This window comes from Parasteatoda tepidariorum, chromosome 4 (genome assembly GCF_982258835.1).
Source record: "Parasteatoda tepidariorum strain Cologne lab strain chromosome 4, Ptep-v5.0, whole genome shotgun sequence".
Classification (NCBI taxonomy): Eukaryota; Metazoa; Arthropoda; class Arachnida; order Araneae; family Theridiidae; genus Parasteatoda; species Parasteatoda tepidariorum.
Window position 1 is genome coordinate 79,472,506 of NC_141758.1, and position 27,581 is coordinate 79,500,086.

Genomic DNA, 27,581 nt, shown 5'->3' on the forward strand with positions numbered 1-27,581 from the left:
TCATTAAATTTATTAATTTACAAAGGTATAATTTGGCAAGACACCTAATAAAATAGGACAGTCAAATCATTAAGAAAATCTCCTTGGTCAAGGCATCTGGTATCCAAAAAAGAGGAAGTCTAACGTGAAAACCTTAGCCAAGAACAGGAATGCATAAAATGGAATTCTGAGGAAAGCCAAGGGCCACCATGCTAGTGAAAAAAATGTAAGAAATTTGTAAAAATCTTTTATAAATCTAGTGCTTCAAATAAATTAGAAATGCTGTTTAGTATATAAATAAACTGAATTGTATAATGCCAATTTTAAAGTAATAAAATGAATGATATACGGCACTAAGGATTATTAATTTATTTAGCCAATATTAGTTTTATAAATATATAATTTGCAGTATAAAAACCTTTCCTCTTTATTTAACTTACAATTTTAGAAAATGAACAAATTTATTGAGAAGTAGACAGAATAAATGTGTTAGTAAGTGAAAGTAAATATTTTCTCGAAACATAAGTTACTGTATGTCAATCAAAACCATAACAGAAGTTATTTTCACTTTAAGTAACAAAATCTTAATGAATTTTTGCAAATTCTGCAGTTGGAGTACTCAAATAACTTTGAAGACACAAGTTTTCTCCACTTAAAAATTTCAATCATGCCAATATGAAACAACAATTTATATAATAAATAAGGAAAATACAACAGAGAAAGTAATAAGAGTATTGTTAACCTTAATTATCATTAACAAATAGTGTGAAACATCATTTTGATATGTAAAAAAATAACAAAACATACATGGTTAAATAATAAAGCATTACATTTAATAATTATTAAAAAAAGAGAATACTTATTTCAGGGTGGGTTTTAATTAAATCTGTTTGTACAAAGCAATTCACAACAATGGTATAAAACAATATACCTCTGAGACAATTTCAATATAAATCTGCTATATATATGTATATATATATATAAAATAACTTAACCATTGTTTTCTCTTTTTCAATTGGAATAATAACATAATTTAAAATGTACAATAGGTACAAAAAAAAAATTCTTGAATGAATTCATAATTCCTTCAATAATTTTAATATAGCAAGGAACAAAAACTACATGCATTAATAGTTTTTTTATATAATAATTATGGGGATAACTTTGTATTCATGAGCAGCTCAATAGGCCATGCCTTGAAATAAACCTGTTTTGTATCTGGTTACACTATACTTTGAATATCTGAATGTTCTTTTTGTTTATCTTTTTCCTACTTTTTAATAATAGAAACGCCAAGCTTTAAGCAGAAACTAATAGAAAATGATTTACTGAAATCTAGTTAACAGTAAAAACAAGAAGTCAAAATGTTTAAAAATATTTTAAGACAAGCTTTTGAAAAATATTATAATGTTTAGATAAACTGAATACCAAACTTGTGACGAAACTAAAGAAGACACTTTTGTCCAACCACCTAGAGAACATTATTTTCCATGATTTTATAATTGCTAAACAGAAACAACAACAATTTGAACGATTAAGTAAAAATATTACATTATAAAAAATTGAAATTTTTTTTTTAAAAAAAGGGTACACATTATTAGGGTTTTAAAATTTAGTACTTTTATGGCTCATTTAGTATTTTAATGCTATTTAAAAATGTGTCGATTTATACTGCTGTTGTCGAATTAAAGTTCCTAGTTAAAAAGAATATGAGGTTTATCTATGTTTCACAATTAGTCGTCTTTTAACATATTGGTACCTAGTATTTTTGAAACTATATAGTTAAATGCAATATAGAAGAAAAGGTTATCAGGTAAAGGTTAAATATCACGTCAGTTTATCTTAAATAACTTTCTACGCCCAATCAATATTATGTTTAAAAAATTATTTTTCTCAATCATAACTTTTTTTTTGCAATTGATGAGGAATTTCTTAACAATAAAGGGAATTTAAGGTTGAATTAAAAAAATTTGTCATAACGCTTTTTTCTTCAAACAAGAAAAGAAAAGAAAAAAAAGCAAATCCCTTTTAATCTAACCTAAATCATTTAAGGAATGGGCAGGCCACATTATAAGAATGGAGGATAGCAAGACAACCAAAAAAGTTTTCTGTGCCAGGCCAACAGGTACAAGAAAAAGAGGACGACCAAACCTAAGATTTTTAGACTGCCTTGAAAAGGACCTACAAATTTTAAAGATAATTAACTGGAGAACCTTGGCTAAGGGAAGAATGTCTTGGCATAGGCTTGTTGAGAAGGCCAAGGCCCATCCTGGGCTGTCGTGCCAATGAGAAGAAGAAGAAATCATTTAAGGGATTAAATATATAGTAAATGTCACATATATGATTTTAGGCACTTGGACATGTATTTTAATAACACAAATACAAAAAAGTTTTATATCTAATAATTCTGAGATTAATACTGATTAAAATATATAGTAATGTACATAGATTTTTTAAACTTGCTTTTTAGCTTATTTAAATATTGCATTTGTTGTGACACATGATAAAATTCATTTGTAATTTATTCAAACAATGTTCAATCATAATAAATCAATTATAAAAGAAGAAAACAATCTGATGTGATGCGTTGCATTTTGCTGTTCAATGTTCATCAAAGCATATACAAATTTTTTTTCATGTGACTTAGTTTATGAGAACGCAAATTGGATGATTGGTTAAACCCTTTATGGCAGATTTCACATTTAAAAGGTTTCTCTCCAGTATGTATTCTGTAATGCATGTTCAGATTTCCTTTTTGAGTGAAGGACTTGTGACATACTTTACACACATATTGCTTTTCTTTAGTATGCATATTTATGTGAATTTTTAAGTGAGGCTTTTTGTTTGTAGAATATGCACAAAAGTGACAAAAATATAAACAGCCTTCTCTTTGGTTGATCCCTGTAAAAAAAATAATAATACCAATTATTTTTATGGACTTAAGCAATAAAATTTTAACAATACAATGAAATTAAAAAAAAAATAAATTATATACTTTAAAATGTTCCACAAATTTTAGCAGGATTTAATTCATTGGCCATATTTAAAATGAAAGGATGAAATGTAAAGTTAAATGAAAGAAAAGCCGTAACCATTCTAATTTGAAAAAAAATTTTATGCACTCAAAGTATTAAAAACAAACAATACAGAAAAAAAAGAAGATATCAGTGTAAAAGAGCTATGATTACTAGTTTTCTTTCATTACTACTTAGCTAAGGGTTACTAGTTTCTACAATTACTTGTACAAACTAGTAACCCTAGTAGTTGTTACTAGTACGAGTGTTAATTCCTATGAACGGTTATTTATCCGAAGATAAGCTTTCTGAGGGTAACAAATTGGAAAATAGTAATTGTTAGTTAAATTCAGCACTTGAGACAAAAATGGGCAATTGGCCAATTATTGTTAGAAGATCTTTGAACTGAATATTTGAGATGAAGGTTTTAAAGTGAATCCAGGTGTAAAACATATTCTATTTGATTGAATAGAATTTCATATCGTTAGCATGCAAGGTGTTTCTTAACCAGTGAGGGAAATTTACAAGAAGATATGTGAGAGAGGCACAACTGCAGGGTCCAAAATGCCAATATCAATGAGAGAGGAAGATTCAATTGAATATCTTGTCATTCATATCTTTGTAGCTGCAAGACAACATCTTCCAACACGTTACGGGTTCAATGGAGACTGGCTGTGATGGTTGTGCCTGCTGCTTACTTTTATTTCAAATACCTCTTGTAGCTATTTGCCAATATAAACCATGCCATTAAGTATTATTGTTGCATTATTATTGTTACCATATTATTGTTACATTAAGTAAATGAGATTTCTTTTTTTAAACCCTCTAAGAATTCTAGAAAATTAAACCAAAATTTCTCTGCATGGACAAAAACAGCTTTTTGTTGCAGAAATGCCTGCAACAGCAATTTCTTTGAAAAACTAGAGGTTGCTTTGAGGTCTCACCAGCAGAAACTTCTTAAAGAAGGCGAGGACCGTAAATTGCTATTTTATTTTGATTTTTCTTTGTGCCCAATACATTTTTATTAAGTTCATTACACTGGTAGAGAAAAACCCTGAGTATAGTTTAAAAAAAAATTATATGGGAAGAAATCAATAGCGACAAATATAACAATCTACTAGAGGATATAATAGAAATAGAGAAGTTTTTAATATATTTTCTAGTAGTAAACATAACATATTACTGGCTAAGTATACAATACAAAGTTTAATGAAATACATAGATATGTGTTATCTAGGAGTTGCATTTCATGAACACAGATCATGCTACAAAATTAACAAATATAACTTAGCAGAGTATGATGTCACAAACAACTATACAATTAGAAGGGGGAAAATATAAAGTGAAATACCATATATCGTCAAATTAAGTTATCTATATAAAACCTCTGAATGAAACATGTATATTACAATTAGAACAAATTTATCTTTTTCCTCCAGTTCCTACTATTTTATTTAGTTAGAAAATATACTTCATTTTCATATGAAACAAAACAATAAATAAAATATTTTATGCATTATAAAATAGTATGTCAAAAGAAAGCTAGATGTTAGAACATACTAGATTTAGATCCAACTAATCCCAGAGAAACAAAGAAATTATCTCATTATCAGAGAGTTTCAAAATTATATTAGAATAAAAGTATATAAAATGAATTTAACTGGGTGTAAGCCTTAGAACTTTTTATAAAGCATATGAAGTTCTATCAGTTTCATTCATAGGTCATCTGATGAACATATAAGTTTGAAGGATTAAAAGCTTTGTAGCAAATATTTGATGATGATAAGATCATTTACAACTTAATAGTAAAGCCAATGAGGAGGTTTCATCAGGTTCATTTATGGATCATCTGATGAGTGCGTAAGTAGGATGACTGATTAAATGATTTGTTACAAATGTTACAAGCACACAAAGAAGTTTCATCAGGTTTATTCAATAATCATCTGACGAACATATAAGTTGGATGGGTGATTAGAAGCTATGTTGCAGGTATTTGATGATAAGATAATTTACAACTTATCAGCAAAGCACATGAAGAGGTTTCATTAAGCATATTTATGGATCATCAGATGAGCACGTAAGTTGGATGACTGATTAAATGCTTTGTTGCAGATGTTACATTTAAAAGGTTTCTCTCCAGTATGTATTCTGTAATGCATCTTCAAATTGCCTTTTTGTGTGAATGATTTTTGGCACACTCCACACTTATACTGCCGTTCTTTGGTGTGCATATTTATGTGAGTTTTTAAGCTTCCCTTCAGAGGCGTGGAATAAGTACAGAGTGTACAAAAATACATTTCTTCTTTGTTTTGGTAATTGCAAGAGATTCCTGCAAAAAAATATATGAGCACATATTTATAATTGTTCCAAACAAAAATTTTTTCAAACACATATGTCAATTAATTGCACACCTTTGTAGAAATATTATTACAATATTTAACATTAAAGAAATATTTATACTTTAATAAAGGTACAATCTGGATATCGGCTACATTTTAGATTTTCAAATTCAAGACTTTCATGACTAATTTCAAGAATATTTCATGACTTAACAAAGTTACTATTTTCTCAGACAAAAACACAATCAATTTAAAAAAGCATTAAAATAACATTCACTGAAATGATATGTACAACCAAAACTGCTTAACTCTGCGTCTTCATATTTATAGATTTTAAATTTAAAAAACAGAGTAAAGAAAGAGTTGAAGCAATAAAACAGTTAAAAAAAAAATACAAAAGCAAATAATTTTTTCTCTCTTTTTTTTCTGCAGAATTACATTCTAAGGATACTTTTCTTGCTCGTCGGAAAGGAAAGAAATACTCCTGATTTTTCTGTTATCATTTCGGAATAAAAAAATTTGCCAACGACTGGCTTGCTTCAGCTAAAATTTTAAACTCATAAAAAAAAAAAAACATAATAACAAAAATTCTAAAATCACAGAAGTTGAAAAGATAAATCGCTCTAGAAATGATGTTTTTTCTTTCATTTTTTAAAAGAACACCATAATTTTTACAGAACACAATGAAAACATTTTATATTTTAATCAAATATGACTATGAGTGGGGATTTTGTTACAAATTCAGATATTCGGAATAACATGAAACTGGGGGAGGAGGTAAATTCCATTTTAAAAATTAGATTTTTCAGCGATCAAAATCCAGGACTTTTCATGATTTTTTTTTTTTAAAAAAAATAGTTAAAATCATGACATTTCATGACAAATTTTGTTCAATAGCGAAATTCATGACCTTCCATGATTTTTCATGACTTTTCAGGTGCGCGGATACCCTATACATTGTCAATTTAAAAGCAGTTTTTTAATTTTTGAGTTAAATTAAAAAATTTCAAATATATGAGCAAGCTTTAACTGCTGATTGAAAGTTATGGATAAATTCATTTTGAATAAAATGAAAAGCATATGTGTAATGGTTGTCATTAAAAAATAAATGATTGTATGCAATAAATTATTGATTAATGCGTAATTAAGGATACAAATTTATTATTACTCAACATATTTTGCACAAGCCTTTAAAGTATTCACAACCTGTCAAATATTGCACTGAAATTTGTTTACTATTTTCCATCTTCCCATAAATTAATATGAGAAACTGGTTTGTTGATGTGAGAAAGACACCAGCTGAATGCTTGGAAAAAACAAGGACTAACGCTTAGAGGATTAGCTAGTTAATACATAGTAGAATATTTCAGGATACTCTTCTTTTTTTGACTTATGAATACAAGACATTTCTCTATTTAACCACCAACTTTTAAAAAATCCGTTGATTTCTGCAGAAAGTAGTTAATTTTGATTGCAATACATTAATATAAAACAGCTTTACTGTCTACCTATTTGATTTCTACTACTTATAATTTATTAAATTTAAATTAGATAGAAATAACTATTAAGTTTTTTTCTTCAAAAACTTACTTCAATAGTACAACAATTCTTTTTATTAAACCATAGATAACAAGATAAAAAAATTACAAATTATTAAGTTTTGTTAAACCATAAACATACATGATAAAATTTCCAAACAATAATATTATTAAGTTTTCTGAAAAATAAAGAATAAATTTTGTCAGTTAGATGATGAAAATTCTACATTTCACAGTCAAAATGACGTAAATAGTTGATTATCAAAAAATTTTTTGCATTTGGTTAGTGACAGTAAATAATGCCAGTAAATAATATATTCATAACCTTTATAAATATTTATGCCAGAATTTCATATTTTTCTTCAAATGAATGAAAAAAATATGTTTTCAAAAGTTGCACAACATATAATAGTAAAGTTTTCAATCCCCAACATGTAATATATTCAATATCATATTATTAAGAAAAATTATCACTGAAGAATAATTGCCATTTGACAAACAATATATGGTTTCTTTGTTTTCAAAAGTCTTCTGAAAAGTTAGTCTTTAAAATTTGGCTCACAATTACAATGCTATAAACACTAACAATAAGAATCTTACATCTACTGATTGGGTTACATGCTTATAACTATTTATAAAATATAAATTGTCTCTTAACAGGGCATGACTGACATCTGATTGTGTTAACCATATTAATCAACTTTATCTTGAACTTTAATAGCTGTGACAATAAACAAGGTTTTAACAAACATTAATAAGTTAAATGTAAAGTAATGATTATTAATAAGTTATCTTTTTAAAATAAACTATGTTAAATAGAGTCATTCTAACAGTATCAATTTACATTTTCTTCAAAAAAAAGAGGTCAAAAAATTATTTTTTAATAAATTTTAGAGATAATTAAATAAAATAACATCTAAATTTGCTGATTTAAAGAAATTTTAATTTAGGCAGCATATATTTTAGAAATAAGAGGTATAAATAATAATTAAAAAAAAAAAAACACTTGCTACAAACCAACTACATTTAAAAAAAATCCTTAAGTAGAAATTAAATTAATAAAGTTATTTCAGTAAAAATTTAAATTTTACAATAACATTTGTTATTCAAAACTTGTACACATACAACATGTAATATTTGTAATCTAATACATATTCATTTAGTTCCTTTCTGCGTTATCTTTACTTTGATCAATTCTCAACTTTTTTGACAGCTTTATTGATCCATGATAATTAATGCAAGTTTTTTTAAAATTAGTTTACTACAATAGCAATAAAGAAGGAAATCAGTTTTAAGTGAGATAGCGTATAAAATCAACCTTGAAATTGATATAAAAATTTTTTTCAGATAAAATGTTAGAATAATGGTCAAGTCCAAGCTTTCCTATAGGCAAAGAACTGGTTAAAAATAACTTATACGTGGCAGGTGTAACAAGTAACACTTTTTGTTAACAATATAATTTGGAAAAGAACTTGAATTTAAAATATCTTTTTTTCCCTTTGAGTTAATAATAATACGATTTTTATAAGATTTTTTTTAATAACAGAATAACGTAAGAAAAAGCTTCATCTAAATCAGATGTCATAATTTCAATGAAGATTTGTAAATATTTGCCTGCTTTTTATAGATACAGTTAATAAATAATGAGCCAGAAACCAACAAACGAAAACCAAGGTATTTAGAAAAAAGATATGACTAAAATTTAGTTGATGGTGTATAAAAAAAAATTGTGCACTTTTCACCTCCAAGGTGGCGATAGTTGTCACACATTGCAATGGTAGACATAGAACCATGGTGGCTTAGTGGATAGAGCAGTTGTCTTCCAATGAGGCAAACCGAGTTTGAATCACAGCAATGGCTGATCAATTAGAATTCCGTACCCGGTTCACACCGACTACACTGCTGATGTATAATATCATCAGTGGTAGACAAATCATGGGTTAGAGTTCCCTTGCCATCAGGCTAACCATGTGAGGTTTTCATGGTAATCATTTCCATGCAATGCAAATGCGGGTTAATTCCATCAAAAAAGTCTACAAAGGCAGTCGCAAACCCAAAAGTTGGGTTGGCTGTTCAACAACATTCATAAAAAAATGGTAAACAAATGATAACTGAATGCTTCATTTCTTTTTGAAAGTGCTTGTTCCATTCATGAACTGTCCTAATGCCAGGATAGCCTGGTCGGTAGAGTGCTGGGTCCATGTCCGAGAGTTCAAACTCCGCCGGCTGAAGACTCTCCGCGTTGTAAAGTGACTGATGCATGTTAAATCTGTCGAGTCGAAAAAGTCCTCCATGTTCCCGTAACAAATCAATACCTCTGGGGGTTCTGGATTGAAGATCGATGGTTCTCTTATTCAGGTCAAAATTACGATCTGTGAATGAATGAATGGGTCCGCCCTATAAACAGGTGTGACAGAAGTCGAATTCTTGGCCATAGATGACGCCACTGAAAAACAAGAAACGCACCCTCTGCCTTAAAATTTGCTCGGTTTCACCAAGCGGGCATGCTAGTGTGGCAAGTTGCATTAGAAACAACAACACTGTCCTAATAATAGACATACAGTGCTTTCCACATGTACTCTCTATTCATTGTTTGATTTCACAACCATCTCTCATATATTGTCAAAGGGTGCACAACACCTGAAATGTCTCAATTACATATGTCAACAACTGAGCTTTCAGCAACTGAGTGAATGGACTGACAGCTGTTTTGTTATCATTGCTTGCTTGACAACTAATGCCAGCTAATGATTGGTAATGTGCGCAAATCCTTTTTGTCACACCAGTAACTGCATTTCAGACCCATCTCCATTTTTCTAAACACTGTGAACTATGGTTTTGGGTAAAACGGCCTTAAATCCGATAATATTTATTTACGGTACCCATTACAAATGAGGAGATACATATTTAGACAATGATACTAAATTATTATTTTATATTTTAGTACCAAAAGATGAATAAAAAGACAATACAAAAAAAGCCATATATATAAAAAAATAATCTTAATTAATACAAATATTAAATTATTTATGATTAAAAAAAAGATGTGAAATACTACACATTAAATTAAAAATAAATATATAAATATGAAGTAATGTATAAAGCTAATTTTCAAATTTATCATACAAAGCAACACATTAGTTAAGCTCATTGGAATTTGCTTAAGGTTTCCCTGAAATGAATAAGCTTATGGCGACGCAGATTGGATGGATGATTGAACGAATCATTGCAGATGTCACATATATAAGGTTTCTCTCCAGTGTGTATTTTGTAATGTTTATTCAGGTTACTCTTGCATTTAAACGTTTTTTGACAAATGTCACAAGTATAATGTCGCACTTGAGAGCTCTCTTTCAAAGGCGTAGAGTCATAAAAATCTTTCTCCTTTTGGTAAACAAAGATTTCTGCAATGACAATAAAAAATGAATATAATTAAGAAACCCATAGTAGTATTGGTATAACAATGAGATTTTTTATTTTCACCAAAATTTTGTTGAAGTGTTAACTTAACAAATGTTAAACTTAAAGATAATTAAAGGGCTTAGTAGATAAATTAAGATTTTTTATATATATTTTTCCACTAAACAATCAAAGCTCTGACAATATAAATTAATAATAATGAAAACAATAATATAACTAAAGTACTTAATATTTCTAACTAAAATGATTTAAATAATTATATAGTTATTAGAAACTAATCACATAAAAAATAGTATTTTTTTTATTCAAGCTCAAATACTTTCATGAATTTGTGCTGTTATACATCAAATGAAGAATACATTAATTTTGATTAAAAAAAGAGAAGTAAATAAATTGATTTTAGGCACAAAAAAAAAGTCTTTCATTATTTGTACACACCAACTGCATGTTCAATAAATTTTAAAAGTATTTGTATTTAAATAAACTTAAAACTTAATTGGTAAAGTTAAAATATAATATTTCAATAGTAAAATATTAAACATAAAGCTAATGAAAGTCGATAATTTGTAAGTTTCACATACTTCAATTCACATTTAGTCTTATTCTTTTATAATTTTTTAATTAGTTTTGATAATTAATTAATAATAAACTATTAGTTAATGTAATTATCATTCATTTCTCATTACTTTTCTTCATTTAATTCATTAAAATCTTACTAAGAACCTTCATTCGCTCAGCTCTTTAATTAAAGCATAGCCAAATAAAGTTGTTAATTTACATGTAATGATGAGTTTAATGAATTACATATACAGGGGTCTGTATAGGTTTTTCAGGGAGGCACCTATTTTGTGAAAATTAAGACATAATTTGAGAAAATCAAAAATTATATTAAAGAATCAACACAAACATACGCTAAAAATAAGGATTTATCGTTTTCTTACAGGATACAAAAACAACATTTTAAGAAAAAATATTTTGTGAAGCTACCATTTTTCCTTAAGTTGAATTTTTGAAGGTACTGCTACATGGGAGTAAATTTGGCCTGAACAGATCCCTGATATGAATGATTTAATGAATGAATTAATTATATATACAAGTTCAGTATTAATTATAAATTACAATTTCATTTAATACAATTATTTACATAATTTGAAAAATTAATAGCCGTTTCAGATTTATCATCCATCAAATTATTTCATAATAATCATCAAAGACGGCCAATTCCAAGTTATTTATGTGACATAGAAAACAAAAAATTTGAGCATGCCACTTAAGAGGATGCCATATCACAGGAGAAACTTTACGTCGCCAATTCCAAGTAATTTATGTGATGTACAAAACAAACAATTTTGAGCATGCTACTTAAGAGGATGCCATACCATGGGAGAAACTTCACATTGCAAATTCTGTTTCACCTCCAACACAAATTTTAAAGTATAGAAAAAGTAAATTAAGATAAGCTTAAGTTTCAAATACTGAAAAGAAATTTTTAAAATATTGAAATGAAAATAAATTTTGAGAAGATAATTTAGAATTAGGCAGTGAAGTTCGCTTCCAATAGCTCGCTTGCATTTTGATGTTTAGAAGTCTGTCTCTTTTTTTTAGCAAATTCATGGCTTACTCTAGGTTTGCCTGAACTCATCTTCTCTTTCTTTTAAATTAGTAATGAAGGTGAAAGAGAAATTGCAAAGATCTCCAATTGTGTGGTGTCCTCCTAATTGAATAAACAATGCACCATTTAATTCACCTGTTCAAAGATAGTAGTTTATTTACACATAGTAAAAGAAATACAAAATTTATTGTTTCTAATACAATATCTCTTAATTAAAGCTGAATTGAAATTAAATTAAGCAAATGCCTTACTTAAAGTATCTAAGATCATGAATATAACAATCACTCAAAATAAGTTGAAGGTAAATAAAACAATCACACATAATTGATTGAAAATAAATGAATAATTTGAACACAAATAAAACAATAATATCATTTTCAGAATATTATAATATGTATAAAATAAAGAGTAAATATTAACTCAGCATTTTAAACACATTTTATGTCGGAAAGATTCTTTTTAAAGCATGAATTGATTTTTCTTAAGATGAATTAACTTATGAGAACGCAGGGTGGATGACTGATTAAATGCTTTGTTGCAGATGTCACATTTATAAGGTTTTTCTCCTGTATGTATTCTGTAATGCATCTTCAAATTGCATTTTTGGTTGAAAGTTTTTTGGCATACTCCACATGTATACAAGCGTTCTTTAGTATGCACATTAATGTGATTTCTTAAGTTTCTTTTTACAGGTGTAGAATATGTGCAGAATGTACAAACATATAAGCCTTGTTCATTTGGGTAAAAGTTAGAAGTTCCTGCAACACAAAATTTTTTTAGTACAATAAAATAACTTAAAAACAGATTATTCTTATAAGTGAAAAATTTTTGTGACTAAGTTTACGTAAACTACATTTTGAATTTGTATTGATATCATCTCTTTCGAGTTAAGTCCTAGAAAATGCAATAAATAGTTAATCATTTCTAAATAGATCATAATGAACTTAGTTATGATTAGTTGACGTTGACTGACAATATTTCTTTTAATCTTTTTTATTAAATAAAACGTATGTAAGATTTATTATAAAATTTCTTTTTATATAAGTATTAAAAAGTATAAATATAAATCACACATTTGGTTTTTACAATCAATCAGAAAATGAGAAAAATACTATAAATGATACAATAAAAAAGTACTTCTATTAGTATTTTTAATAATAATAATAATAAAAAAAACTGGGCAATAGAATTTATTTTCTGAGAAAACAGAGATAAATGCTTGAAATAAAATAAGGTGGCTAACATGCCAATACTATATAATGCAGGTTATGTAAAAATGGAATTATTTCACTTAATGGTTTTCCAAAGCCATTTTCAACAGCACCTTAATATGATAATATCCCATATCTTTATACAATAATATCCTATGAGGGAATGGAATTTAATAAATAACAATTATTTTAATTTATAAGGAAATTTCAATGCTTTTAAACAATGAAAACCTGCAAAATTAATATTAATGGAAAAAATCCATTTAAAACACATTGATATACCCATGAAGATATTTTGCCAGGCTCATTTATAAATTATTATTAATCAACACAAGAGGGGAGACTTGTAGCAGATGTTACATTTAGAAAGTTTCTTGCCTGTATGTATTCTTGATTTCAAAATACTTTTATGAGGGAATGATTTTTGACATAAGCCATACATGTTGCCATTAAATTTCATTTCAAAGGTGTAAAACATGTACAGAATCAACAAATCTCTTTTTTCAAAATGGGCAGAAAAATCAATAAAAGAAAATTCGGAAAAGTTATTTTATATTGCTATAAAAAAAAAAAAACAATTTTAACTGCAATGTTTAACATAAGAATATAGTGTTCATTCTAAATAAAGAGCTTTATTAGTTTGTTTATTGTAATTATCCTTAAGCAAATGAATTAAAATTTAGGTAATTTTTAATATTTAATAACAGATCTCTAAAATACACAGCTTTTCAATTTTCAGAAGTAAGTTGTATTCAATTGTGGAATTTAGAGGTATAAGAGCCAGAAACAGATATATTGCAATAAACACAAATAGCACTACATACTTAAGATAATAAAATGAAAGGGTTTTAAGAACTGAGATAGATCATTAAAATACTCATCTTTTCTTTATCTGAAATAAGTAAAGTGAAGGTACATATTTGATTGTTAAGTGTAAATTGCTAAATACTAAATTTTAGATCAAAAGAAAATGTTACTATGTTATAAACGAAAAAGTTGTATGAAACTATAAACATAAAAGAGTAACATAAATATACTTTTATTGCACTTTTAAAACTAAATATGAGAACATATAATTATGAAGGCATCAGACATAGTTGTAATGTCAATAACAATGTTTTATCACGATCATTTATGTATTATAATATGACGCTGCAAGATAGAAGACTGATTGAATGTCTTGTTGCAAACGAAACATTTGTAAGGCCTCTCTCCAGTATGTATTCTAGAATGTCTTCTCAGGTGACAGCTTTGGTTGAAAGACTTTTTGCATGTTTCACATGTGTATAATTTTTCTCTAGTATGCAAATTCATATGAGTTCTTAAGTTTCTTTTTAGATGTGTCGAATATGTACAGTATGGACAAAAAAGCAAACAACCTTTCGTGAAACTATCAGGGAATCCTATGAAAAGAAAATTTGAAAACAATTAAAATAAATTTCTTTTTATTGCTACATCTTAAATTACATATTAGACTACAATGTGTAACATATGGAGATATTTAAGACAAAGAATTTTATAAATTTGTAACAATTATCTTTTATTTTACTTGAAAAAATAAATTTCTTTTTATTGCTACATCTTAAATTACATATTGGACTACAATGTGTAACATATGGAGATATTTAAGATAAAGAATTTTATAAATTTGTAACAATTATTTTTTATTTTACTTGCGACGATGGGTTTAAAAATCAGGGAACTCCCATTAACAGATCAGTAATGTACGTTGCTCTTAATGATTAAATGTTGAATTTATTGCTATAAAAGCCAGAAGTGGCTATACAGCACTAAACACAAATAGCACTACATGCTTAGAGTAATGAATTAATTAGTGTTTTAATTCAAATCTGATACAAAACCATAAGAAGGTAACCATAAGATCACACAGGCAGACTAGGGTCAAGGAACATGACTAACAGCAAATGTTGGTATATTATGAATTTTTATTTTATTTTATGAAACTAGAAAAAATTTAAGGCCTACATAAATGTTTTTATTTTTAAAATTTAAATATGAACACATAACATGAAGGTAGGAGACACATTTAAGAACACATTTGTAATGTGAATGACAAAGATTCATCAAGTTCATTTATGGATCATCATATGACGTCGCAAGATGGACGTCTGATTAAATGCCTTGTTGCAGATTAAACATTTATAAGGTTTCTCTCCTGTATGAATTCTGTAATGTTGTTTCAGATTTCCTTCATGAGTGAATGATTTATGACACATGTCACACATATACAGCCGCTCTTTGGTGTGCACATTTATGTGACTTTTTAAGTGTTTCTTTACACGTGTCGAATAAGTACAGTATGTACATAAAAGCAAGCCTCCTTTTTTGACATTACCAGGTAATCCTATGAAAAAGAAAAAAATGGAAAAGAATTAAAACAAATTAATTTATATTGTTGCAGTAACATTTTAACACTTAAAACTACGAGGTGAAACAAATAGAAATATTTATATTAAGACAAATGACTTTATAAGTTTGTAACAATAATCTTTTAATTTTACTTGTGACAATGGGCAAAAAATACAGGAAATATCTAACAACACATAAGTAAGTTACATTGCTCCTCAGGAATTAATGTATTGCTTATTGGTATAATCAGATTCTGATGCAAAACCAAAACAAAGTAAGATTACTCGGGAAGGCTGAGGTCATGGAACGTGCCTTTACCTGAAGTACGAAAATCCTTCAAAATTTACAATACTTAATTTTAAAGTAATGTTGTTACTATTAAGAACAAATTTAAGTACATTATAAACTAACGTAATATTTTTTATAGTTTAAATTAAACAAATTACATAATTTGAAGATGCAAGAATAATTTCAGACAAAACTGAATAATATTTTCGAAATAGAATAACTCAAAACCGTCCATTTTCTCCTTACTTTCATCCAAGTGTTCCTATTTAAAAATAAATAAAATAACAGAAAATGTACATTAGTACATACGTAGGGAATAAAAGTTTATTATTTAAAAAACAGATTTTTACTTCAAAGTATGCATCGGTCAAGTTTATGGTTTATCATTGCTATTTCAGCCAGAACTGATAGGGTAAGTAAACATAATGGTTTGTTGCTCAACGCCAACATTACCTACTTCTGCCTGTTTACTCACTGAATTGGTGGTGCTTTTCTTATATACCATTGGTCAGATTAGCGTTGCATATCATAAATTTGGGGTGAAATCAGCCAAGTGTACACTAGCTTTATTTACTTTCACAAATAGTTCTCACTGAAGAGAGTATAGGAATGTTATATATTTTTTTAATTAATTCATTTTTCCACACAATATAATGCAAGCAAACTAATTTTGAGGTGGCTAGTGCCCCAATAGTAATTTTATAACATATAAACAAGTTTCAACTTTTTGGCATGCTACATAAGGTACTAATCTTGCAGTGGGCGCAACCCTGTATGTCACTATTAAGCTATTCCCCTGACAGTATAAAACTTGGTGATCAAAATAATAATGACTTGGCTCACTTAGACAAATAAAAGTGAATCACAATGCAATTTTTCAAAAATAAACTTGATCTAACAGGACTGTGAATTTCTTGTATATTATAATAGAATGCCAATTTTTTTTTTTTTTTAAATTTTTAAAAATTTTATTACAAAAAGCAACACACTGGAAATGAGACAAGGGTTGCTGATGGATATCAAGTTTGCCATAGTTGTTGTAATGAGTTAGAGCTCAATGATGGAAATCAAGTTAGCCATAGTGAATGTTGCAATGAATCAGAGTTCACTGAATATCATATTTGCCATATGCAATGAATCAGGGTGCACTGATGGATATCAAGTTTGCCATATGCAATGAGTCAGGGCTCACTGATCGATATCAAGTTAGTCATAGTGGATGTTGCAATGAGTTAGAGCTCCCTGATGGATATCAAATTTGTCATAGTGGATGCTGCTGTTGTACGCTATTTTAACTAAATAAAAAAATTTAGCCATATAAAAATCTTATTCAACAAACCAAAACATAGAGAATAAACCAAAATGGCCAAATTCAAGAAAATATCTTGGTGAAAAAATCAGTATTCTTATTTTAAATAATACTGATCTGAAATTTTATCTGAATACTAAATCTGAAATTTTATTTAGGAGTTCTAAAGTGTGTATCATGAGTCCCACAAAGTGACCAAGTTCTAAATTTTTGATATTTTCAAAAAATTAGTTTTTCATTGTAATAGTAAATGATATGAATTTTTCAATCACTTAGTGACTTCATATATATGAACTATATTTTCAAGAAATTGCTGTTACAAAAAAATTTTTTAATTCAAAAATGTGGGTGTCTATATTCTGCCCTATTTTGAGATTTTAAGTAGTCAGCTATGAGCAGCAGCACCTTAAAAAGACACCTATCTTCTAAAGATGTATCTTTTTAAGAGTATAAGAAATGTAGTTTTTTTTCATATCTTTACTCATCAATATTTCCCATTATTAATTAGCTATACATTGATTGCAAAAATTTTAAATACATTTTATATTCATTATGCCAATATTGTTCTTACTTACAAAATAATTTTATTATCTTTAATTGTGTACCACAGATAGAAAATAGGAATAAGGTGCAACGAAGAATTGCAATTTTCTTATGCAAATTTACAAAGGATGTCATAGTTCAACAAAATAGGTTGAGAATTGGTGACAAAGGGTAGAAGTAGTAAAAAATGTGACATTCTACATTTCGGCTAAAAAAAAACATTTAAAATCAGCAGATTAAATTTTTTTATATTACAGTTGTAAGTAAAATATGCCTTTCCTGCAATTCTAAAACTTATTTCAAACAAAACAAGTGCACATAATTATTGTTTATTAGTATGCTCTGAATGTAAACACACAATTAAAAATAAAATTTGAAATATGATTCATAATAAAGCGTTTTGTTTTCTCTTTTAGATCTATGTTTATGCAATACTGAGTACAAGTAATAAGAGGAGCAGAGTTATGATGAAGTTTAAAGCTTTGTGGTAAAGAAAAATGGAGCAAAAATATCGAAATATATGTAACAATTATCGACAGCTCCCTAGAAGTACAATAATTTGGAAAAATAACTTTGCATCATTAATTTTTATATGTTAGTGAATTATTTTTAGTTAATCTTTTAACTCAAAACAAATCAATAACATATAAAAATAAGTGATCTCATTTATATATGAGGACAATTATGTATCTATGTTTTGATATATTGACTTTTTGAGTAGTAAAAAGCAGTGAAAGTTGGGGGTGGATCCACATGTACAGAGCGTCAAATAAAATAAAAATTTACCACCAAGAATAACTTTGGATCTTATGATTATATTTTCACGTTCTATGACTCAATCTTCATGGCTCAAGTGAGTGACTTCGAATTAATTAATGCAAACAATATTTTAACTTACGAAAACAGACAGAGAAACATATTTTCTCTGAATAAACATACCTTTTTTTCGATGGATTATGATACTGTACCTCCAAAATGTAGAGAGTAGCTGCAATCTGGGAAATAAATTCCCAACAATTTGGCCAAGATAGCAGTCCAAAGTTCAGGCTCCTAATCTTAATTTTACTTTTTGCTTATTTCGCCAGAACTTTTGGAACAAACTGAAAAATATTTGAACACAACTATAAAATTTGTTTGTCTAAAGATGCGAAAAAATAATTTCAATAAATGTTTATTATTTTCTCTTATTTTAATTTATAATAATCGTAAATTTTTTGAAAAGGTTTAAAATTTTTTACATCATTCTAGAGTATCTAATTTTGCATGGCAAAATGCAAAATTTGAGCAAAATTGGTTGAATAGTTCCTGAGAAATTGAATTCTAGAAAAGCCATATACCTAAAATCTAATTTTTCAGGAACTAGTCAACTGATTTTGATAAAATTTTGCATTTTGCCACGTAAAATTAGATACTTTAAAATGCTATAAAAAACAGTAGACCTTAAAATTCAAAATTTTTTTTTCTGAATTTTATTAAATAAAATAATAAAGAATAAATATTTAAATTTTTTTTTTGCATGGAATTGTCTTTGGACAAACAAATGAATAATTGTGTGCAAAATTTTTTCAATTCGCTTCAAAAGTTCTGGAGATGTGGCAAAATACGTAAAAAATTAAAATTAACATAAAGGGGTTCAAATTTCGCTTTCCTGACCAAATTATGGGGACCATATTTCTGAGATTAGAGGCTACCCCCTACATTTTAGCAGCCAAAAATCTGAATCAGTTGAAAAGGTATGTTTGTCCAGAGAAAGTACATTTTTGTGTCTGATTTTAAAACTTAAAATATCGCCTGCACTAATTAATTAGCCTATTTAAGGCACCCCCTCGAACCATTAAGAATGGGTCTTAGAGCGTGAAGATCTGATCATTCGATCAAAAGTTATTCAGGGTGGTCCTTGTTTTGGCGCACAGTACAATTCATATTTATAATATTATTTTATCTATTGATAAGCAACAAAAAAAATATTAAAAATATCAAATCATGAAGAGATATATTTGAATTATGAAGGCTTTCAAACAGGACTGATCAAACATCTACATTTGGGAAAAATAACCATGTAATTTGATACTCAGAATTATTTTAATTTTTTCCTTTAGCTATTAATAACAGTGTAAAAGAAATATTTAAATATATATTTAAATCTTGGTTTTTGAAGTCGGCTAGCATACTTTTTATTCTGTGTTAGGGAATTACACATCCTAGGGGATGCGTAATAAATTATTTTATGCATCATTTCCATGATTTTTGGCGCATTTGACCCGCTATAGCATGTAAGCGAAATCACTGCTCTTACTATTGATAGTTTATAAACATCAAACCACTTAATAAAAATTTCTTTATTATAGTTGATATCTCATAACTCACAATAAAGAAGCTGACTGTATTTTGCTCATATTTTTAGTTTTTCTAAAAGTAAAATCCAATTACTCAAACATTTTCTGTTCATCAGAAATCAATAAAAAAAATATATAAGTATTCATAAGAAAAACGTTTAGTATTATTTATAAATTCATTGCAATTTTAGATGCAAAAATTTATCCGATACAATGCATAACACTAGAACAATAATTATTGTTACTAAGAAGGTAGCAAATAAAAAGGCATAATTTCAAATATTAAACCAAAAAAGAAATCACTGTAAAAAATATAGAATCAGCATTTTCTATGAATTACTTACACACTAAAATTTTTCTGATATCCTTCAAGACAACAGAACAATAGCCATTGTGCTGAAGCGGTAGCAATTGGAATTTGTAACAATTGACTATTCATTTTTTAAAAGAAACACAAAAAAAGATTTTTATATGTAAATATAGAAAAAAATAACAGTTTTTCGGGGGGCATTTTTGTTACCACATGTTATTTCAGATACCTTGTGTAACATGACGTAATTTTGTCATCAATTGACGTTATTGAAAATTCTTTTTTACTTTTTAGATTCTATTAGTCATACATTTTCATTATATAAACCATATTCTACCAACAGTGAAAGTTTTTTTCAATAGTAATTTAAAATTTCTTTTTCAGATTATTCAATGGTTAATGTAAAATAAAAAGCTGCATTTTTTTTAAACAAATCAATACTCTATAGCTTAATTTATTTCTAAATAAACCTCTGCAATCATAGAAAAAAGCATAAGGATATTTCTTTAAATACATATATATAACATGTAAAATACAATAATATAAAATCTAGTTTATAAAAAAATGAAATTATTCCATTCAAGGGTTGGTTTCCTTATAGCTATTTTGTATAAGTTACATTAAGTAAGCATTCCATATCAAGATGTGAAAATTGAGCTAAAAAGACATGAGAAGATAAATAGGTTGATAATTAAATGTCCTGTTACAATCAGTTTGTATTTTACGTTTCATTGACACATAACAATTATCTTAGAATTATGCCACTTCGATTATTGTTTTTTCGTAACGAAAGCATGCAAGATAAAGAAAATAAATAAATTATTTACAACATGTCGGCAAAGACCAGGAAGAGGCTTTTCAGGCTCATCTATGGACCACCATCTTATGAATGCGCAAGTTGGATGACTGATTAAACGCCTTGTTGCAGACTTCACATTTATAAGGTTTCTCTCCGGTGTGTATTCTGAAGTGCTGTTTCAAATTACTATTATCCGTGAAAGATTTTTGGCATACTCCACATGTATACAAGCGTTCTTTAGTATGTACATTAATGTGATTTCTAAAGTTTCTTCTTACAGGTGTAGAATATGTGCAGAATGTACAAACATATAAGCCTTGTTCATTTTGGGAAAAGTTAGAGGTTCCTATAACACAAAATTATTTTATTACAATAAAATAACTTTCATAAAATAACAGATTATTCTTATAGGTGAAGGATTTTTGCGACTCAGTCTACCTAAACTGCATTTTGAATTTGTATTGATATAATCTCTTTTAAGTTATGTCTTACAGAATGTAATAAATATTTAATCACTTCTAAACAGATCATAATGAACATATTTATGATTAGCTGTCATTTACTGGCAATATTTCTTTAAACTTTTTATTAAATAAGACATATGTTAGTTTTATTAGAAAAATCTATCACACATTTGGTCTTTACAAGCAATCTGAAAATAAGAAAAATACTAATAATAATACTATAAAAAAGTATTTCATTTAGTATTTTTTTAAAAAAGATAAAAAACTGCACAATAGAAATTTATTTTCTGAGAAAAGAGTAGAAGATAAGTCCTTGAAATAAAAACGGTTGGTTTCCTAAAGCTATTTTTAACAGCACCTTCAATTTAATGTGATAAAATTTCATATCTTTATACAATAATATCTTATGAGGGAATGGAATGTCATATATATAACAATTATTTAATTATAAGGAATCAATACAATAAAAGATATAAGTATTAATAAAAAAAGTTTAGTATTTTCTATGAATTCATTGCAATTTTAGATGCAAACATTTTCCCGATACAATGCATAACACCAGAACAATTGATAGTTTCTAAGACGGTAGCAAATAAAAAGTCACTGTTTCGAACATTAAACAACCAATAAAATTTCTATGTGACATAATTTTGTCATTAATTAACATTATTGAAAATTCTTTTTTACTTTTTAGATTCTATTAGTCATACATTTTCAATATATAAACTCAATTCTACCAACATAGAAAGTTTTTTTCCCTACAGTAATTTAAAATTTCTATTTCAGATTGTTCATAGTTAATGTTAAATCAAAATCTGTAATTCTTTTTTTTAAAAATCAATACTCTAAAGCATAATATTATTTTAAATAGACTTCTGCAATCATAAAAAAGAGCATAAGGTTATTTCTTTAAATACATATCAATAACATGTAATATAGAATAATATAAAATGTAGTTTATAAAAAATGAAATTATTCCAATCAAGGGTTGGTTTCCTTACAGCTATTTTGTATAAGTTACATTAAATGAGTATTCCATAGCAAGACATGAAAATTGAGCTAAAAAGGCATGAGAAGATAAATGGGTTGATAATTAAATGTCCTGTTACAATCCATTTGTATTTTACTTTTCATTGATGTATAGCAGTTATCTTATTATGCCATTTCAATAATATTTTTTTTTATAATGAAAGCATGCAAGATAAAGTAAATGGATTTTGCATTCTGTTATGTAAATGGAAAGTAAAGTAAATGGTTCGTTAAGTAAATGGAAAAGCATTTTGGTCAAGACCACAAATAAGCTTTTCAGGCTCATCCATGGACTACGATCTTATGACGGCGCAAGTTGGATGACTGACTAAATGCCTTTTTGCAGACTTACTCTAAGTTTGCCTGAACTCATCTTCTCTTTCTTATAAATTAGTAATGAAAGTGAAAGAGAATTTGCAAAGAAAAGCTTCTCCAATTGTATGGTGTCCTCTTAATTGAATAAATAATGCATCAGTTAATTCACCTTTTCAAAGATTATAGTTTATTTACACATAGTAAAATAAATACAAAAATGTATTGTTTCTAATACAATATCTCTTAATTAATGCTGAATTGAAATTAAATTAAGCAAATGCCTTATTTAAAGTATCTAAGAACATGAATATAACAATCACTCAAAATAAGTTGAAGGAAAATAAAACAATCACTTATAATTGATTGAAAATAAATGTATAAGTTGAGCACAAATAAAACAATAATATTTTTAGGATATTATAATATGTATAAAATAAAGAGTAAATATTAACTCTTCATTTCAAGCACATTCCATGTAGGAAAGATTGGAAATCCTTTTTAAAGCATGAATTGATTTTTCTTAAGATGAATTAACTTATGAGAACGCAGGGTGGACGACTGATTAAAGGCTTTGTTGCAAATGTCACATTTATAAGGTTTTTCTCCAGTATGTATTCTAAAGTGCTGTTTCAAATTACTAATATCTGTAAAAGATTTTTGGCATACTTCACAGGCAAACAGTCGTTCTTTGGTGTGCGTATTTATATGCTTTTTTAAACTTCCTTTGAAAGGTGTAGAATATGTACAGAATGTACAAGAATGTAGATCTCTTTTTTGGAATCTATTAAGGAACCCAAAGGAAAGAAAAAAAATTAAAATAAATTATTTTACATAGCTGCAATAAAGTTTTAACAGTTCAGATAAGACATGGACATGATTTATGCAACTCCAATATTGTGAAGAAACATTAAGAATCTAGGACATTTCTAACTAGTATATTATGCACTTAAACTAATAAAATAAAACTAAGTTTAAAGTGAGTTAAATTAAAGAAAACAAAAGAGAAACAAAATAATAAAAGAGAAACAAAATTAGAAAATATCACTCAGGTTGTTGAGTTATTGGAAAAATTTGCCTACTTAAGGTAAAATTATTCCATGACCCGACAATTTATTGCAGTATTATGCATAAGAAATTGGAAAAAACAGAAAATAGTTGAGTACTACATACCTGCCAACATTGGAGAAATAAAATAATGGAGATTTTACTAATCGACCCAATTTTGGGTTTATGACTACTGATGTTCAACTCGGTAGCCATGTCATTTTTAATCCAATCCAGAAGACAAGGAAACTCCTGGATCAAGTATTGGAAGAAATTCGTCTTTGCGAAGAACTTTTTGATGGAAACAGCCGGCATTTGAGTTACATGGAGAGGGAGACCATGAAAACCTCCAACGGATAGCCTGACGACAAGGGGACATAAACCCGTAATCCGTCTACCACTGAGGATATTTCACGTCATCACTGTAGTCGATACAAGCTGGATGAAAAATTGGTATCGACCAGTCATCGTTGAGATTCAAACCTGGGTTCACCTCACTGGAAGGCGAATGCTCAATCTTCTGAGCCATCTTGGCTAGACTAATTAACACTCAACATACTGCAATACTGGCAATAGCACCATCTGGTGAGGAATAAGAGAAGTACTTTTTGCCATTAATGGATATTTTATCACAATTTTTGATTTTTTAAAATTTCTTCAACAAACACAGAAAAATGTAAGAATATACAGGTAAACAGGAGATAGTCGTAAATTGCAGGAGTCTTCGTTAGAAAACAGGAGACTTGGCAGGTATGGTACTATAAAAAAATTAGAATGCATATTATGCTGGTACTAAAATTTTTGTAGACAAAATTAATATCTGTAATAGAGATTACTGATTTTCAAACTTTAAGGTTTTTTTGGTGATTGAATCGCTATATGTTCATCTATGAATAAAAAGCCATACATTCAAAATAATTGGTGCTTAAAGAATACTATGTTTGTCATTCAAGGGAGAGGTTAAGCATTAAAAAATTTTATATTTAAAAGCAGAATTACTCAAACTTTTTTCCCTTTTAAAAATAAATATAACAGAAAATAATATAATAACATATTTTAATTAAATGTAAACAATATTACATTTTCTGGAAATAAGTTCATTATTTTAATAATAGACTTCTTAAAAACTTGCATGTCAAGTTTATTGCATATCAGAAGTTTAATTATTTAAGTATGTAAGTCTACATAGTTTCACGTATATATTAGGAATGCATATATTGCAGTCATTTTAGGGCTGCCTCACTAAGAATTTTATTTTATAATAAAATTTACCTGATTACACAGAGCCTGCAATCTCTTAAGTTACTTCCTTTGAAGCATATTTATAGTACAGTATCTTGGTTTACCGTTTCATCAAGCAGAATAAAATAATACTTAGTTTATTATGACAGCAGAGTGTGCATAAAAGAGAACAACCAATGACTTTAATGTACTTATAATGCGATTCTACAATCTTCTTTAAGAAATATGATTCTACAATATGTATAATGTAATAAATAAAATTTTCACTTTAATGCAATTTTTTTTCTTCAGAAAAATTTCATTCATATTGCATTTGTAACAAGAATTCGGTGTTGCATAAATTTTTATTTAAATTATTCATCCACTTATTAGATATGAAAATCTTTTACTTCATATAATAACCATGATGTAGCATTTGTAACAACAATTCGGTGTTACATAAATTTTAATTTAAATTAGTCTTCGACTTATTAGATATTAAAATTTTTTATTTCATATATTTGCTATAACAAAAACAACATAGTAATGCACAAGAGGGAAAAAATTTAATACATATGACAAATGCATTTATGTGACCGCAAGTGGGTTGATCGTCTAAATGTTCTGTCACAAATATCACATTTAAATGGTTTCTCTCCAGTATGTATTCTGATGTGTTGTTTTAGATTACTTTTATCAGTGAATGACTTTTGACACACTACACAAGTGTACAGTTGCTCTTTGGTATGTATATTTATATGAGTTTTTAAACTTCCTTTGAAAGGTGTAGAATATGTACAGAATATACAATCATATAAGCCTAGTTCATTTTGACATATATCATAAGCTCCTGCAACAGAAAAAAAATTATAAACAAAGAATATTTTAAATCACAATAACAATTAAGTGTTATAACAAAGTTATCCCCTAAATTAATACATGAAATGTATTTATACTCTTTTAACACAATTTTCCCACACTCCACATTTCCCCCCTCTTTGTTTCAATGGTTTCAGAAAATCTTGCTTTCTCCCTACGACAGTTTGTTTTAGTAAGAAGTTGGAACAAACTGGAGTGAGAAAAAGCAAGATATATATCAAAACCATGGTAACAGAGAGGGGAAAATTTAGAGTTGGGAAATAACATAGATTCTATTGACAAAGAGTATTGTAAGTTAATGCATATAGTCTAAGTTAATACATGAAACACATTTAGTAAGTTAATACATAAAATACATCTAGAAACTTACTATGAAAAGTATAAATTAGTGCAAGAAATGTACAGAAGAAAATGTAAAAAAAAAAAAAAAAAAAGAGTTTTTAGTTATTCTTGGAGGATAGAGCCTGTTAGTGGACTTCTAATTCAAGGAAACTACTTCTGCACGAGTGGCAACTAAATAAAATAAACTAGAAAAAAATCCATCACTGATAAAAAAAAATCTAAACGCTTAAGAAAAACCTAAGAACGATCAGTTTCTTCAAATAAAAATTGATCCTATTTTTTTAATAAAAATTATCAGTTAACAAGCCACATGAGGTCATTTAAAATTATATGTTCTACAAAAGAGTAATTTACTATGATGCAGGAACATTTTAGGTTATACCTTAGTCTACAAGTAGTTATACTATTTTAACCCTTTGACACAGAGGGGAAACCAGTGTCTTTTTTCTATATATTGTTACTGTTGCTCTAATTACAAGCAAAAATATATTTTGATATTTTTAATTATAAAATAGCCTAAAAGTTACTAAAAAAGGGAAGTATATTTGTACTAAAATATAAAATCCAAAAAAAGTTCCCCGATTTTTCTTTCATATTAAAAAATTTATCGATAATTGATTTTGTAAATTAGAGAAATTTCAATGACGAATAACTGTTTTTTTATACATATATTTAAATAACTGCAAATAAGTGTAAATTTAAAAATTAGTTGGATGTGAGCTGCGTTTGGAAGATTTTACCGTTAACACAGAGAAAGACAATGGTGTTTCATGCTATATTTCATAACCATAAATTATAAAAGAGCTGAATACAATATTTTCCTCTTATTTTGGAATAAATTAACACAAAATAACAAAAAAAGTATGAAAATATGTTTAATGAAAATTCTGCATCAAAGGGTTAAAGATCAAAATTTACGAAATGATCCCATAAAATATCTAAATTCCATATATATATATCTGTTTCTTTTATTGATATATTTAAGTTTAAGATTGAAATAAATGGCACTCAGAATATTTTTAAATCCCAATGTCTCTCTTATTTAAGTTTTAAAGAAATAAATAATAGAACATCACTCTATATAAATAATAGTTTACAGTTAATGAATATATATGAAAATTCCAAAAATGAAAAATTTCGATAAATTTCTTATTTACAGGTACACTTTAAATAATTGAAACTTATGCAAAAGTTCAAATTTCTATTAAGGAAAACAAAC

The 27,581-nt window shown here is 27.5% G+C and overlaps 1 protein-coding gene across 1 annotated transcript; it reads right to left on the minus strand.

The window, feature by feature from the left end:
• Positions 1–12,027: 12,027 nt before the first annotated feature.
• Positions 12,028–21,442, minus strand: LOC139425920 (uncharacterized). The gene is made up of 2 exons (XM_087162222.1): positions 14,245–21,442; positions 12,028–12,736 (listed from the first exon to the last, which is right to left on the minus strand). The coding sequence occupies exons 1-2, from the start codon at positions 14,425–14,427 to the stop codon at positions 12,362–12,364; spliced, it is 558 nt and encodes a 185-aa protein (XP_087018348.1). The 5' UTR covers positions 14,428–21,442; the 3' UTR covers positions 12,028–12,361.
• Positions 21,443–27,581: the final 6,139 nt, after the last annotated feature.

What these genes read in the sequence shown, in the direction of transcription:
- LOC139425920 (XM_087162222.1), bottom strand. Translation starts at nt 14,427, where the DNA reads ATGAATTTGCATACTAGAGAAAAATTATACACATGTGAAACATGCAAA. An exon ending in GTCATATTATAATACATAAA is followed by an intron (nt 12,737 to 14,244) that starts TGATCGTGATAA and finishes ACGTAAACTTAG; the next exon opens with TCACAAAAATTTTTCACTTA.